This window comes from Meleagris gallopavo, chromosome 1, assembly GCF_905368555.1.
Source record: "Meleagris gallopavo chromosome 1, MGAL_WU_HG_1.1, whole genome shotgun sequence".
NCBI lineage: Eukaryota > Metazoa > Chordata > Aves > Galliformes > Phasianidae > Meleagris > Meleagris gallopavo.
This window is the reverse complement of record NC_139404.1, coordinates 63,505,377-63,523,469: the sequence shown is the minus strand read 5'-3', so window position 1 is coordinate 63,523,469 and position 18,093 is coordinate 63,505,377. Positions and strand designations below refer to the sequence as shown.

At 38.3% G+C, this 18,093-nt stretch overlaps 1 protein-coding gene across 6 annotated transcripts in view; it reads right to left on the bottom strand.

Annotated features, from left to right (window-relative positions):
* PIK3C2G (phosphatidylinositol-4-phosphate 3-kinase catalytic subunit type 2 gamma) overlaps positions 1-18,093 on the bottom strand; it is a 290,952-nt gene that overhangs the window by 18,132 nt on the left and 254,727 nt on the right. For all 6 annotated transcript variants that reach the window (XM_085230990.1, XM_085230979.1, XM_085231006.1 and 3 more), the window contains 2 exons: positions 14,661-14,736; positions 7,572-7,666 (listed from right to left, as the gene is read on the bottom strand). In XM_085230990.1, the coding sequence (XP_085087116.1) occupies positions 7,572-7,666; positions 14,661-14,736 (171 nt within the window). The remainder of the gene's footprint in view (positions 1-7,571; positions 7,667-14,660; positions 14,737-18,093) is intronic.

The window sequence follows — 18,093 nt, the reverse complement described above, 5'->3', positions numbered from 1 at the left end:
CTCAACATCCTAAATAATTCCTCTTGAACCTTGCTGTATTCTCCATTAAATATTTGTACAGTTGATGTGTGTTCTTGTTAGTTCTCAACTAAGTTTTAGTAACAATACGTCACTCTTGAAGTATAAATCATTTCCAAGAAATCCTACTGAGAACTGTTTTTGAACTTGAATTCTAGTTATTAAAAAGCTTCCTGAGAGCAATATACTAGCATCAATGCCTTATAAAGATAAACTACTTAATTTCTGCATCATAATGCCAGGATCTGACCTTTCTCATTGGCATCTCTCCTAGCAACCTCATGTCCCACCATTTGCTTGTTTTATTTCACATTATAACAGGAAATAGATCCATATCTCCCTGAAGAAATAGTTTTCATTTGCCCAAGCTACTTGTGTTGTTCTGTAAATTACTTTTATTCACTTGATCTTGCTCCATCTCTATTATTATTTGCAATGTTTTCTTCATTTGCACCCAATGGCAAATTTAATTTACGTTCGCCTTCATCTCCTGGATCACTCCTATTGTTAAACAAAACTCATTCTTTTTAGTTGATTCAAAACAGATTAGCTGTATAGGGAATTACTGAAAAACTAGAAATCAGAATTTAGAGTTAAGGCAGTGCAGTGTCTGTGACAGATTAAAGGGTTTACAATAAGTGATAACATAACTTTCCATACAACAAATTTGTCAAAAACCTTCTATAACAAATATGTTGGAACCCAAAAGTGATTTCTGGACCACAAAATCATATCTCAACTCTTCCCTATTTCAACTACTGCTGAGTAATAGCCTTTGTTTATAGATATTCTGCTAATTTTCAGTCCAAAAGAGAACATGTTTGCCTAAACTAATTTGTATTCATTTTTAAAGTACTTTCTATGAACACAAAATTAAATCGAATTACTTTATAAGCTGAAGTTAGAACAAAAACTTTCTTTTCATGGCTCTTTTGCTTTTCTGCAAAAATCACTGAAGAGCACCATGTGTATGTCTTACTTTCCCACATCTGCCAAATTTCTCATTTCATTCTCTTACCAATACATTCTGAATAACTTTTGTTCATCTCAGAGGGATTTTTTTCTACTTGTTTTCCACTGGTGGATGACTGGTAGGCTTTGCTTAACCATGAAACATATTCCCTATCCCTGCTGGTAATCTGTGGGCCTTGGTAAAGAAAGCGGGAAATATTCATAATATTGTGAAAGGGGTGTATGTAACGTTGCTTTTTATTTAATTGACAGGCATTGCATTGCTGGTATGTAACATATTCTCCATTTAAATCTACAAGGGCTGCTCTAAAAGTAATGCCTCTTGTATTATGTTGACCGACAACATTAGAGGTGGATGTTGGTGGTATGGCAGCAGAGACTGAATCTTCCCACCAGTATCCCACTACATTTTGTTGCTGTGCAACAGATGGAAGCAGACAAAATGCATATGGCAATCTGACAAAATGACATCTGACATGGAAGTGTATATGAAGCAAAGGTGTGCCACTGAATTCCTCCTTATGGAAAAAATGACACCCGCTGATGCTTGCTGAACATTTATGGAGACAAAGAATTGGATGTGAACACAGCGAGGCAGTAGGTGATGCATTTCGTCAGTGTTGACAGGGATGTGAAAGACAAGCCACATTAGGGATAGCTAAATATTGTTTTCAATGCACTGGAAATGATGCTGGCAATGTTGGAATATCACAGATTTTTGTGCCAGGCGCATCCCATGAATTCTCACACAAGAAGAGAAAGAATGCAAATTTCTCAGGACCTATTGAACCAATACAAGGCTGAAGGTGACAGTTTCCTGGGTTGCACCATTACTGGTGATGAGATGTGATGTCAGCACTATGAGCCGGAGTCAAAACAACAGTCTGAGGTGTGGTTACATGAGAATTAAATAAAAGGCTCAAGATACAGTTCTCAGTGGGTAAAGTGGGCACTGTCTTTTGGGATAGGATAGGGGTGATCCTTCTGGATTTCCTAGAATATGGACAAACCATCAACTCTGACCACCACATCAGAACACTGACAAAGATGAAAGCTTGAACTTCTAGAGTCAGGCCAGAGAGGAAGAAAACCTTTTTCTTGCAAGATGATAATGTCAGGTCCCTATACAAGTTTGAAGATCGTGAAGTATATTGCCAATCTTAGTTAGACTGTCCTACGACATCCACCATATAGTCCAGATTTATCACCTTCTAACTTTCATCTGTTTGGGCCAATGATAGATGGGCTATGTGGGCAACATGTTCCTAACAATGATGCCATCATAGCAGCTGTGAAACAGTGGGTCACATCCACTGATGCAGATTTCTACAAGCGTAGCAAAAATGCATAGCTAATGGTAGTGAATTGAAAAACTGTTTTGTAGCTGAGAATTTGCTCTGTCAAATAGTGTTATTGTGCTCTTTGTATCTGTTGTAGCCTCCATATAAATAAATACGAAGCATTACTTTTGAGGGGACAAACATAGCAGCAAGACAAGTGTCTCATTCCCAGTCTGTACCTATAGCCAGAGTTGCCCCTTCCCAGCTGCAGAATTTGGCACTTGCTCTTGTTCAACTTCATGCGATTGGCAATTACTCAGCTTTCTAATTTGTCTAGCTCTTCCCAGTTTAGTACCATCAGCAAACTTGCTCATAAAGTGTAAATATTAGTGGATCCACAAGGGGAATTATGGAAACCAAAATTGACGGAAAAAGAATTCCTGTTCCTTACTCAGTTCAAGCTGATGCCAAAGCCCAGCAAAGGCAGTGAAGCATCTACTTGTGTTTTCTTTGGGAACTTCCCTATAGCTCTACACCTGCAGGTTCAGAAATTGATTTCACTCCCCTTATTTAGGGAAAGCTTGGCTCTCACATTTCTTCTCATAGCACTTCCACTATCACGTTTCAGAAATGTTTTTGGAAGCAATTTACACTTGGATAGCGTAGGACACAAAATGGAAAGAGGCTGGATGTCTGTTAAAGCTTAAAGCTGATTACTAATTCATCACGCATATATCAGCTATCGCAGAATCATTAATCACCACGAGCAGTTCATGACAGCCTCAGAACTTCTAAAGAAGGAATGCTGGAAGTAGTTTTGGAAAGTACTGTAGGAATTTATTTTAATTTCAGAAAATGTTCTCTCTGTAAAATTGGTTCTGAATTCATCATCCATACATGCTTTCCTAAATTCTGGTAGCATTTTACACTTATTGGCATGAAGTTCATGATATGTTGGCTTTGTTTCTCCTCCCCACTACCCCTAAGGAGTTTTTCTGTCCACAAGAAGTTGTGGGCAAAAATGTTTAGCACTGAGGACTGAAAGTTTAGCTGCTTATCTGGAAAAACCGGGCATGCCTGAAGTCATGGCAATGAAATCAACAGACAACACACACTTTCTTATGAGCCAATGCTCAACCACTGTTGCCTTCTGGATCTCTATGAAGTACAAAAAGAAATATATTAAACAACCCTTCTCTGAATTTCAGAAAGTGCTACTTCTTTTCCTCTGGTGTCCTTTTTTGAATAGACAAACAAGTCCATCAGCATAGCTGCAGTTAGCCTGGCTGTTTCTGGCTTAGGCAGTACTAAGCTAGCCCATACTCTGCTCTAAGTTCTGTTATAATCTTTATATTCTCCATTTTCTGTTCTGGTTAATGTACATAAATGGAAGTGGATGGTTCAAGATCAACACTTGCATATCTCCAGTGTTCGTAAATCCACTTCCACAGCTTCTTTGCAGATATGGGAGGTCATGCCTTTCATCTTGCGTCATAAGCATTCTTCCTAGTACCCTCCCAGTGCTCCTGCTCTTGACTGCTGCCACTCTTTGGTATGAGCCTGCCACAGTTGGATTTTTCTCACTCCTAGCAGACAAACCTCACCCTGGATCCTGTATCTTCTCCCTTAGACTACTTAGAGCATTGTGCAAGGTACTGTATTATTGTGTTTGTGTAAGAAGCTAACCTTGTTTCATCCACTTCTGCTGCCACATCTTCTGAGACTCAGAGGCAAAATCTCCCAGTATCTCCATATGACATCTCCAGGTCATTGGTACATCACTGTTTCTTTCCAACTCAGCTTGATTTTATTGAAACAATATTGCCTCCATGGCCTATACATAAAGTACAGTATTGCATGGTCTGCATTTCACACATGCAAATAATGGTCCAAGAGGCTGAATTAAAATTATGTAATAAACATGTTTGGAAAATTGTATTATTGTATTATCATGGCTTTTCTGTATTTGAAAACTGTGGCTATTCTACTCCATTACTGGTCTTCAAAGTATTTTTAAATGGGTTTTCTTCAAGGACTGTCTTTCATAACGTATGACTGTAATGTCGGTGTGAGTCAGAAGAGGATGCTTGGAAGCAGGCCTAGTGGTGGATAACTTGTAGATATGCAGCAGATCCAGCACATGTGGATGCATCAGACTAAAAGTGCCTGCTGTATGGAATACACATATGCACCTACATTAGACTGTCCCCTGGCATATCTGCACCAGATCAATGCTCTCAAGTGGTATGGCATTTTCTTTCCCACATGAATGGGGATAGCTTCATGAAAAATCCTGCAAAGCACCCTTTTGACTTCCTTCTGTAAAGAAAATATGTGACATTTGAAAATGGCTATAAACAACACCAGCTCCTTAGGGATTATCTTGTGCATCATATATAAATATAGAATTTACACAACAGGATCTATAGCTATTAAAATCTGTAGAACTATCCACCCATAAATAATAAATGAAACACATTTACATGGATCAGAATGCTGCATCACAACTCCTTGTCAGTTCCATGAAGCTATATTTGGGATTAATTTGGCCCATTACAATAATTTTCACATCTGAACACATCATAAAATCTCTATAAAGTGGTAAGTAAACAAAGAAGAGACACTCAAATTATTTACTATAAATTCCAAAACAAAACAAGATTGCAAAGATGAACTGCTAAAAAAATTAATGAGAGTCTGCAAAAGATTGAATGTACCTTAAATAACTTTAACATGTATTGAATAAGACATGATCTTGGCATACTTTTAAAATCCTTGATCAGTTAGGAAAAAAAAAAAAAGGGAAAAATTAAGGAAAAAGAAAAGTAAGCATGTCAGAGAAATTGATCTATACAACTGGAATGCCGTGAAGATAACGAATGGGATAAAGAACCTAATAACCTTTCCTTAATAGTTTGCTAGTTTGAAGGCAGTCCAGTATCACAGCACCCCAAAGCACCATAGCGGATGGCTGTATGGAAGGAAGGAATCAGAAGTCCAGGATTTAAAAACATGACTGCCTAAGTTAGGCTGCAACAACAGTGACCTTGTTTTCAAGCCATGAATCATTTCTGGTCTTACTGAATTGGACTCCTACCAGTTCTCTGCAAACTCACTGAAAAGGATTTAATTTACATCAACTACCTCCAAAAGCCAGAAGCCCATTTAAATTTGTATTGTCCCTTTCACTAAAGTGGCCAGAACTTTGGATTTCAGTTTTGCCATGCACAGCCATCTACGCTATAATTTATTCTAACTTAATTCAATGACTGGAACTTTCGAAGTTAAAGAACACAGGAGCCAGAAACAAGCAAAATGACTTCTTCCAACATCTGTAGCTCTGCTTGCATACATCTCCACATTACCTGCCTGAACTCATGGTAACAACATGGACACAACAATCATTTCAATATTCTCCTTCCACCAACTAGAAGCCTATCACTGTTATTTAGTGTTTGAAAGTGCAAAAGAAAAAACATAAAGGAGGTTTTAAGTTAAATCCAAAAGGTAAAGCTCATATGACCTGGACCAGCAGAAGCTTATCTCACCTGTCAAGGTGGCACATGGGAAACAAAAAAATGTTTCAAGATTGAAGATTTACTTGCATGTGTTACAGACCAAAATGAATATGCTTGAATTGCAGATCAGAAGCTGGAGGGGCAAATGGAGAACAGTTGAAGCTATGTAAGCCTCATGTGACTGCATGTATCAGTACAGGTTGAGGGTTGACCTGCTGGAAGGGAGCTCTGCAGAGAAGGATGTGGGTGTCCTTGTGGATAATAGTTTGGACGCAAGCCTGTAGTGTGTCTTTGTGGCCAAGAAGGCCAATGGTATTCTGGGGTGCATTAAAAAGAGCATGGCCAGCAGGTCAAGGGAGGTGATCCTCGCTCTCTACTCTGCCCTGGTGAAGCCATATCTGGAATACTGTGCCCAGTTCTGGGCTCCTCCGTTCAAAAAGGAGAGGCAATTTCTCAGATAGTCCAGTGGACAGCCAAAATGATGAGAGGCCTGGGGCATCTCCCTTATGGAGAAAGGTTGAGAGACCTGGGGCTGTTCAGCCTGGAGAAGACTCAGGGGATATCTTTAGAAGACTTACAGATAAGTGACATGGATGAGGCCAGCTTCTTTTCCGTGGTGCCCAGCAACAGAACAAGGGGCAATGGGCATAGGCTGGTACAAAGGAAGTTCCACATGAATGTGAGGAAAAATTTGTTTACTGTGAGGATGATAGAGCACTGGCACAGGCTGCCCAGAGAGGTTCCTTCTCTGGAGATATTCAAGACCCTCCTGGATGCTTCTTGTGTAAGTACCATAGGGAAACTGCTTTAACTGAGGGATTGGACTAGATGATCTTCCAACCCCTACAATTCTGTCATTCTGTGACATATAATCAAATAAATATTCAGCCCTATTTTAGTATCATCTGGTCCATATACATTCCTTAGTTTGGCCTCATTTATGAAAAGCAATTGCAATCCAGTCTGAGATAGAGACAGTATAAATGTATGCATTAAGAGCCTGCAGCAATTCAGAAGCACTTCAATCTTCCAGCTAGACAAAGATAGTCTAGCTATCTCTTTGCCATTGCCATTACTTGAAACTTGAGCAACCAGGAATTCCAGAGCACATCCAGGTGGCTGAACTCATGACAAAATAGCAGACACATTGCCTCAGCTGAGAGATCCAGCTAGATCTCTCATGATATTCTCATCAAACAGTTTTACCTACCTTGTGTTGAGGGAGCTCTGCCAGCTTTCTCTTTGCATACCGTGGCTCCAAGAATGGGCGGTATTTCCCACTTAACCTCAAGCCAGTGTGTTATAGAGATGAGCATCACAGTATCAGGAGACATTGCTTCTTAAAGTACTCCACTACTTCCTCTATTGACCTGTTCCCTGCTTGTAGTCCAGTTCTTTGGGGCTTGAAAGAAGTGTTTGGATAATCAATAGTACCAAGATGATGTCCTACAAAGGGTTGTGATGCTGCATGATGTCACATACCTAACTCCTATCAAAATGTGTCAGCTGGAAGGGCCAACAGGCATCTGAATTGGTTTTGTATATGGCCTGGAAAAGGTCATTGCTGGCCGTTAGGCGGACGTGATTTCTACACAGGTCCCATACTTACAACAATACTGAGCAAGAGCTAAGGAAGACCGTGTTAAAAAATGATAAAGAAATATCATCATAATTATGAGTTAAAATTATTTATATCAGAAATTCTGTTTGAGGATTAATGTTTTCACAGTACTGTGAAAAAGTCAAAGGGTTAAGAGTTACAGATTATGATGAAAATACTTACAATGTTCCTCATGTGTTTCAACATCACTGTCAGACGAGTGTCCTCGTAGGATATGACTAACTGTACTCCAGGTGTACCATCATTTGACTGAGGACCTAAAACCAAACAGTTTGATTTTTTTGTAAACAGTTTAGTGGAAGCAGATGTTTAACATATCACAGAATTCATGAACTAATACATACAACAAAACACTGCCTGCTTAAATTAGCATTGAAATTAGAAAACACTGTCAGAGAGTGGGATGAAGAGAATGGTCTGACATGCAGTGCTCATCTTCTTGCTTCTTTATACACTGACAGTGGGATTTTTGTTTTCTGACAGCCATCAATCTGAATTTCATTGGGAAATTTATTTTTGTGTTAAAATTAATTCTGGATTTTTTTTTTAATTGTTATTATACTAATCTGTATTGTTGCAATTTTTCCATCTGTTTTTTTTTTTCCTGTTCCCAGCAGAAAACAAAATAAAACAAAAACAAAAACAAACAAAAAACCCCACACAAATGCAAGTTTCCAGATCAGTGTCAAAACGTTTGCAGATTTACAATAACAACTTTTGTATCTCACAGATTTAAATTCTACCTTCCTTATTTTTTCTCTTGTTCCAGGCTGTTTTACAAGTAACCCACTCCTTTCATAGAATTTCTACTAAAATTAATTTACGGAGTTTGACTCAATTTCCACTGAGAAAAACATTTTCTAGCTCCTAAGCAAGAAGGATCAGGCTCAAAATATGAAATAAATGATTAAGCATATCCTGTTCATTCTTTCTGTTGGAAGCATTAAGCCACCTGTCTTCACTGCCAAAAAGGTGTGTTCTTAAACTGGGGCATGTTGCTTACCCAACCCACAGAGAAAAAGCAGAAAATAATGATGGTTTTACCATAGTAAACTAGATAATAGTGAACACAGTAGCTGCTTGTAGGTATCTCTCTGACCATCTTATCCTGCAGTGCTAACGGTGAGCCTGGGGGACATGAGCCAGTTTGTTTTAAAGCTCAGGGCTCTCCCCACACTGTGGCAGGCCAGACATGGCCTATATGAACTGGCCTATTTCTACTTGCACAAACAGAGATTCATTTAATTAGACCAAGTCTGTGTTGCGTTCAGTATTTTATATTTACTTTAGATGGAAAAATAAGAACTTAATCCTGCTAACTTTACAAACAGTGATCTTGAAGGAGCTGGGCTCTGTTCTGCCTTCCTCCCTATTAAAAATGTACCTCACCTGAAGACCTCAAACATAAAGTGCTGCTCCCCTGCACGTGTCTTGGGATCAGCCAATAAAGCACCAGCCTTAAACTCACCACAAGGCAAATAAGACAAAACAATCAGCACCAATTAATTCTTATCTTACTAAAAGAGAAGGGAATGAGAAAGGATGGTGAGCATGAAAGAACTGCCATCACACACAAAGGTTATGCGCCTGCAAAAAGAGGTGTTTTAGAGAGCATCAGGACTGTTCATCCTCAGTAGCAGACAGGATTCTCATATCTGCCTTTCAGTCTCAGCAGACACCTGTGCACTCCTTTGCACTCTCTGTCTCTCTTTTCCACATGTGCACCAGAGCTGTTACAGCCGGGGTCGTGAGGGTAAGAAATCAAAACCTCTTTTCTCAGCCTTCACTCTGTTATTCAGCAGAGGAAGCAGCAGAGGGGAAGTTGTGAAAAATAAGCTACGATGAGAATAAACTAAATGTGTAACCTCTGGAGTGAACAGAGGCTAAAATAACTGCTAAGCAGATAGAATTACAGTGCTGTAGCATACTATTGACAGCCAGGAGCAAGTGCAACTGCTATTTATCCTAAGGAAAGGAATTCAAATTAATTAAAAATAACAGTGGGAACATACAATTGCCATAGTATATTTTTTTCCATGCGGTCTGGATATCAACATTTCTGAGTTTCTGATGTTTCGACTGGAATTTTAGAATAAAAAACCATCTCCAGCTTCTTCCCTTTGGAGACTAAAAAATGCATTTTTAATCACACCCTAATTAAAGAAGGGCCTGAAACAGACTTTTGAAGAATTGAAATGTTATGAAGAAATCACTGAGCCAGGACTTAGAAGACTGAGGTGCAGCCCTTCATTTGTTATTCTCCCCTATGAGCTGTGACAAATCACTTAACTACACTGCACCTTATTTCATTTGTTGTATGCAAAGCAGGACAGTGAGGAATAAGGAAAGTGAGGAAAACTGCTCGAAACAGAAAATGATGCTTTTTTTTTTTTTTTTTCCTTTTTTTTTTCCCCCAGGGTAACAAAAAGCCCACAAAAAGATCATTCCCCTCCCTCAGCCCCTGCCATGCTATGTTGTGGGTGTCGCCATTTTTAAAAGAAGTTCTGTGGACTTCTACCATTAAACTGCAATAGGAAACTTAGAATCTTAGAGCAATAAAGACTGTAATGCCAGGAAGTTGTGCTTTAATCTAAGGGGCTTGAGGGGCTCTGTTAATTTTGTGAATTGTTGTGGGTCATCCTGAGCAGTTTAGCAAGAGCAACAGAGCTCAGAGGCTGAATTACGTCATTTGAATTTTGCCTTTTCTCTCCTATCAGCGCAACCACAGCTGAGTGTTTATATCCAATGAAGGATCTCTTCTGTGGGGGCTGGCAATTTCACTTAGGAAAAAACAAATGTAAATAATTTCTAACCAAGTTGAAAATAATGAAAATCATGGGCAATGAAAATGCAACTCTAGTTGTTAAACAGACAGTATGGTTATGGGTATTACCAAAATATTTTTAACGAAAAAAAAAGCAAAATGCAAGAAAACTGATAAACACTGAAGAAATATCTATAGCTTGTGTTTCATAATAGACAGTTTCTATTCGTGAGACTCAGATGTAGTAGTTTATTTTTTCATACTTACAGTGCTAAGTCATAACCTTTTTGAAGTCTAGGTGGTTTTAGCTTTAAATGATAATAAAATACACATACAATAATTACTTCCAGTCTGTCCAGCTTTGGCAGATGGACTTGAGCTGAGACTTGCATTTTTAGGAACCGTCACGCTCTACTTGCACTCCATTATATGCAAGGACCAAATGCCAGTCTGATGTAGATGCGGGATAAAGCTTCACTGACTTCAGCTGAAGCAAGATTTTCCTCCCAGGGACTGATTCTTCACTCACAGGTGTCAGTGGAAAACTTGTCACATATCAAATGAGGACCGTGAAGTTGGAGTGCCAACAGAGCTGGGTTTGTAACATTTTTTTATATCACTGGTGTCTGCATGCCCCAGCACTCACGAGTGCTAGCTGCCAATCCCCACTGCAGAGAAACTCAAACACTGTGCCAGTTTATAATGTCTTTCATCACAGAACATAAACTCTGGAAAACTGTGGGCTTATTCTTCTTTTTGGATGTAAAAATTAAGGAAATTGGTGTTAAAATTTTATTTCCATGGAAAGTGGAATGATCTTCACAATAATCAGTTGTGTCATTCTTCATCTAAGCAATTTTTTCTAGAACAATGGAGAACTTTCTCTAAATATTTTGTGCAATGTTTCTATTAGAAGCATTTTAAAACAAGATCTGCATTAGGCTTTCCACACTGTATAAGAAATAGTAGTGAGGAAGATGTTTCATGGAAAACTGATGAAATCAATAGGGAAAAAATAATTTAATACATTGCATTTCATTTGTGGACTACAAAGAAAATGGCAATCTTAATTAACAAAATGTCACAGCTTTCGTCCTCTTAGCCAACAAGGGGTGCTTATGGCCAGCAAACCAGCCTATATCCAACTAAAATAGGAATGTAACTTGTGGCAAAAGCTTTATGCTGAGAATGAGCAACTGGAGCAGATTAGAAAACTGTATATAGGATGAACATAATAGGCTACTCTCCTGAGAGAGCATTCACAAGGACTAGGAATTTCCATGGAGAGCCATATGGTACATTTTGATTTTTTAAAAGCTTGGATCTTGCTTTGGAAGGACATAAAGCCATTTCTCCACTGCACTTAGGTGGACAGAAATCCACTACGTACACGCAACACTGATCGTACCTACCAGAACTGTACCAGGGTTGTGAACTGTTACAACCAATTGCAAAAACTTCTTAATTTCATAACTTTGGCAAAACAATCTCAATTACCATATTTTCAGGAGATAAATATTCTAGAGAAGAAAAATAAGAAACATTGTTTGACATAAAAAAAAAAAAAAAGAAATGATAGATTTTGTTTCTTCCTTTTCCTTTTTTTTTCAAAGGGACATATTAAAAATGTATGTCTGTGAAGTCATTCCTGATATCTGCTCTCACTCCCATGCAGTGTGCTTGGTATAATGAAATGCTGACGATATTCAGTGCAATTCAGAATCTGTTCCATTGGGAATACTGAATCAGTATTCATGTCACAGTAGATTTAGCACTGATTTTTAATCTCTTCATTGCTAGGAGCACAGTACAAATTCATAAATTTAAATTTTTATTTTACTTTAGTAAGTGTAATTACCTACAACATTTGAAAATTAAAGCTGTATAAAAGAAGGATGCTATCTTGATCAAAATTCATAACCTGCTTCTACTGGGCATTGGCTTTGTTTTACATTGATCCTAACTAAAAGACTAATCATTTGCTTGTGTAAAGGTTGAGAGAGAAATCAGCAGGCTCATGGAAAGCTGCAGCCTGTACTAAAGCCATATTAAACCTGAGTTATTCTTCAAAATAGGTAAAAATAAGGTGCTTATAAGCTCATAAAGGAACAAAATCTCTGGGTGAAGGATGCACTGTTTTCATGGAGACTGCCTTTTTCCTGAAGGCTCAGTGAAATTATTTCCCACTCCAGCTCAACTAACACAATTTCTAAAGGGCTTTCTTTCAAATCGAGTGTTTCAGGGTAATCTTAGCAAACATGAGCCCCTAGGAGCAACTGTGTCCTTCTCAGCAACTCCTTGTATGGTATACGGCAGCTTGGCTTGATCACCAAGCTCCTGCCTTTGATGGACTCACGTCTTCTCTTACTCAAAGGATGGACTGTAATAGTGTGTTGAATATCTAAGATCTAAGTTATAGTTATAGATCTAAGTCATTTAGCTAGCTGGGGTAATGCCAGCTAGGTAACTCCAAGGACAAGGGGCAAAGCGTAGAGTAACATGTATGAAATCATTTCAAATGGCTAATTAGCAGTGCACGGCTGGTGGTCTCATTGCCAACCTAACTCATACTCAGCTGAGCTCATCTCTTTCCACAGTTCATTCCAGTTCATGCCAGTTGTACTCAGCTCTGCACTGAGTGCAGTCCCTTCCTTGCTGACCAGAATTGGTGCCATACCCAAAGCAACTCAGCCCCAAATTCTTGATATTTGTTTCTACAGAATTTAAACTGATTGGGCCCTGGTTTGGACTTGGTACACTTCTGGCATTCTATTAATAAATGTCAGCAATTCATTCATAGTACAAAGGAAGATTTTTTTTTCTGTTAAACAATGCCTTTGTCCTGAACTTAGAATGAATGAGTCCAAACTTTAAAAGGCAGAGCTTCCGAGTAGGAATAAAGCACCTCTGTAGCTACACTACATTAATCTCTTCTGACCGTGTACTGACCTTTACCTAACAGGGCCACTGAGTTCATAGTGAATCAGCAGATTAGGTTATCTGTCACACAGCTTTCATCAAACACTCACTAATCACGTTCTTACCTTTGTTTCTTTATTCTGTTGTCTGATTTTGATGCCATTGATAACTGAAAAAAGGGCTCACCTTTTCGACTATATTGTCTCAGGACACCGCTGTTAAGATATATGAGACTTATTTATTTTGCAACTTTATTGAAGACTGATTTCATGCTTTTTGCACAAGATACTTATACCCAGATTCTCTGTAGTAATTAGGAACTAAATCTTACTGAAATGTCAAAATCCCTCTAAAGACCTCAGGCTTAAACTCTTTTATGCTTCAGTTCACTCCTACATGCCTACAACTCTGGTTGAAGAGTCTGTAGAGAACGGTAGCCTATAGACTCAGATTTCATGTTACATTTGAATTCCAGTTTGGATTTTCTGATCCAAGATAAGATTCAATGATGAGATTCATCTCTATATTCCTAATACCTAGGCCATCTTTGCATTATCCTCTCATTCTTTTGTACAAGTTAGAACAATCATTAGTGATTTCCAGTAGTCATAATGGATTTAATATGATAATAGCATATCCTAATCAATTGAACTCTGAACAGAGGAAGTCTTCCAAAGGCTGAGAAGATAGGATGGAGATTATTTTGTTCTAATGAATTAAAAAAAATGGTCTCAGCAAAGGAGTTAATAAAGCCCCTGTCTTTACAGAGAATAAATTGACATGTAAACTAAATATGCGGAGCTACTTTCTGAAAAGTGGGTAACTGGTCATCCTTGGAAACTTTCTGTCACTTGAATCACAAAGCAGCTGAATTGCAAGATTTTATTTTGCCTGAAAATTGATTGCTGAAGTTTATTTTCAGAACTAGTGCAGTGTAAGAGAACAAACATTTACTCTATATAGCCTATGCTTTGGCTCTTAATGCTGTACTGCCAGAGATTAGATTAAATTAGGTGTTGCACAGAAGTGAGAAATAGGTTAAGCATTATGGGAACAATGCAGAATGTCACTTAGTAAGAAGTGAATTACCACAATCATCAATAATGTATGCCTAGGCATTAACATAATGTTTTGTTATTCATCTGCTCCACTCATTCTAAAAATGACTTTTAAAGTCACCATTGATTTTCTTTTCCTGTCCAAGTACACACTGTGCTTTGTCATGACTCAAATCCTTTCCTTCGGAACCTTCTCCGAAACTTTTGTTTTGTAAAACAAGAAGCCTGCCACAGTCTGTCTGAATAAATGTTTACTTTGCATATAGGCATGTTTATTCAAAAAGAATTGAAGCGAGGCTGAGCAGAATATGCCAAAGTCAAAGCAAGCTACAGGTCACATCAGTAAAACATTTTCAGAGACTTTGAGAAGTCAGGAAATATTTGTTGATTATCTGTACATCTTAAAAATATATTGTGACATTAAACACTTTACTCACCTCTGCATTACTGTATTCAATATTACTCATGAATTCGTTCTTAGAAAACAGATAAGACTGGTAATCCACATACCTGATGTCACAGATGATGCTTTTTCTGCCAATGTATGTTTGGACCAATTCAGGAAGAAGCTGAGTACAAGCTCATTCTGAAAGACAATAAAAATATTTTGGGGAATACTGTATGTACTCGGTTCCCTGAATTAGTTCTCTCATAGCAGATTGCTGGTAGGCTTTTAAAGTATATACTGAAATCAGCAATGAAGGGCAGTTTTTCACCTCTAATCACAGGCAGGAACCCCAGGGAATGATTTCTGCACAGGCACTGGGAAGATAATAGTAGGCTGTTTCCATCTCTATCTCACCCCTTTCTATTAACATGCTTCCAAAAAGATATGTGCAATGTAGGCCATATATTTGCATTCTTACTTGATCTTCCATGTCTCCATATATGTGTTAGCAGCTGCAATTACATTTATAGTACCCCATCTGCAAAACAAATGCAGTAGAACATCTTTTCTAAATATTGCATAGTCAGTGTGAAACTTGTCCTTTGCACATGACCAGCCCCAAGCCCTGACCTAACCTGTGCCTGCTTTGAATATTGTGCATACCTCATTTGGGAACTTAATGGACACTCACAATGAAAAGGTCCACACAGAGTTAATTCCTACCAGAAACCAAAGCGGATTGGAAAGCATGCTCATATTTCATCATCCTGTTTCAAAGAGTAATCCATCTACGTACTGTACTATAACTTCTATTTTTATGTACTGCCCTGTACTGTGTTAGAGAATGTATATAACAGGTAGTTACATTCAGCTTTAGAGAATTAGAACAATAAACCAAATTTCCAGTCTTGAGTATTGTGTAAGGCAATAAAAAATGTGAATTCTAATATGAACTGTAAGGATTCTGAATCAAAGGTGGACAGTAATTACATTTTATTACCTTGTTTATAAATCTTATTTCAGAATGGCCATTCTTTAAGACTGTTACAATTGCTACATTCATACTGATGCGACTTGGACTGACGCTAACAAATGGGCTGAACAAGAGACTTTCCAGATTCTAGCATTAAAATGTCACCATTGCTTTTTTCCTGGCCATGGAAAATGTGTCTCTTATCGACAAGATGTATTTCATGTAGCATTTGTCTTGTTTCAATTTGACAAGATGTGGCACAATTGGTGCAAGGAAAATAAAAAAAGGAAGAGTTTAGTGACAAATGCAGATAGTGAGGAGTTAACATGTGGGGTCAGGAGACAGAAAACCAAGAAGTGTATGTGCAGCATGGAGATAACATTAGGAATCTTGGATTTATTTTAGCAGTTGTCTTTTATTTTTAATTTTGCTGCTTGGAATTTTTCCTCCCAAACTGATTTTTTTTTCTTGAAAATTAAAAAAAAAAAAAAAAAAGATAAGCTGACAAAATTATTTTCCTTGAACTGAAAGACAAATCACTAAGATATTAGGAGTAGGCTGCCAATATACCTGTCTGTTCTAAGCATGAGTAATTATTCTCTCATCTCATGAGTACAGCTTATAGCAGAAAGTCCATGCACCTGCTTCAGCTTTTAACGCTCTAAACAGCCAAGTTATTCCTTGCGAGACCTCCATTTGCTCTTTCAGTATCAGTCCCAAGGGCAGGAAATCTCAAGGGTTGAAAGAGCATATTTTTGGCAGGTCAGTCTTTATTTGACAGCATGAAAATAAGTAGGGAAACTTAAGCAGCCCTTTGTGCTGAAAGATTTTGAGAGAGAATTGGACAGGAGGTGGAAGGAAGGATGCAATGACTTGAAAGAGAAATAAAAAAGTTCCACAGTGAGCAGCCTGGTGTTCTGCATCCTCTTCACTTACTCTTTCAGCAGTAACTGAGCATATATCAAATAATGGTTTGTAAACAGGAGGTGGGAAGATTGTTTCAGGTGGGAGTTCCAAATTTTCATTCCTAAAGGAAAGAACACTCTGAAACAAATGACATTTAGTTTAGAAACGTACATGGAATTGGTGCAGCTTATACACTGGGCAAGAACATGATGGGCACATATACTGCAGTGCCACTGCAGTAAGTTCAAAGCCTTCCCTTTCTGAGTGTCCATCTTAACTTAATGGGCACTGAAGCACGAGGAGAAGCAGCAAGGCTAATGTTGGCAAAAGAAAAAGAAAGCTGCTGAACTTCCAGGTGATTCCTAAATCCCGCTGAAGTCAATGGGACGTCAATCAACTAGACTTCAGTCCAAGACTGAAGCACATGCTTGGAGTTAAGCATACATCTGATTACATTGCTAAGCAAGATAGGATCCATCAGAGCTCTGAACACGTGTGATAAAGTGCGCACCATATTTAGGCATACACAGTCTGCTTCTGAACAAACAACTGTTGTTACAAAAGCATATGACCATAGATGGGAATCTTAAGAGACCATGTGACAAGAAGACCACAAGAACTCATCTTCCTTTCTCTTTTCCCCCTGGAATTATTAGATTGACATCAACAAATGAAAATTCCCTAAGATGCCAATCATCTGGGGATTTTTTAGGAAAGTCTCCTATCACTTGACTAACCATTCTTACCCTATAAGATAATTATTTAAAAGGTAATGTTGATATTTTTCCAGATCACCCAAAATATTAATTTTTTGGGGAGCAGCCAAGTATATGTAGGTGCATCAGTGCTAGTCTGGTTATGACCTTTATTCAGCCATTAGCTTAAAAGGGACAAATTCTGTCTCCACTTACACTAGGATACAGCTGAAATAAGCAATTTCAATGGCATCAGGGGAGCTTGCACCATGGTAGCACAGTAGAATCTGTCACTGCTCTCCATTAGAGCCTAACAAGAAAAGCACTCTGCTGTTAGTGAAACACAGCCAGATTTCAAGCCAGATTTAATTTTGTTAAGAAGAGCAGTCTCTCTGCTTTCAGCTTTATTTTCAGCTGTGTTAGAGTAGATTTGGGGTCAGAGAACACCCATGCACCTGTTATACTTTAACAGAATGGAAGAGCAGCAGGAAAGAAAGAAACCAGGAAAAGCTGACCTTGCGGCAGCTATTATTACTTCAGGAGAGGACAGGGGAAAAGAGAAGACTTTAAACCCTTCCCATTTTGACTCTGCTTGATATCTGCCTGCAGGAATAAAGGAGCAGTGGGAATTTAGGGGACCCACAAACCTTAGGTGCACTTTGTATCATTATGTTATATAATTCCATACGGGTACAGCTGCAGCTGTTTTCTCAGCTCTGTACATCTCAAGTAGCTCCAGTGAATGAAACACAAATGAAATATGGGAGGCTCTTATCAAACTTTGTTACTTTTATTGCAGCTGTTAAAACATTACTCACTCCAGAACCAGACCACGGGCCTGGTTTTCAGTGTATGTTTGAAAATAAGTGAATGTAATTTACAACCATTTCCATTTACATGCACTACATGCCCTCTCACATAGCATTCAACTCTCCATAATACTTGTATAGAATCTATTCATGCCTGATACACTGTGACTGC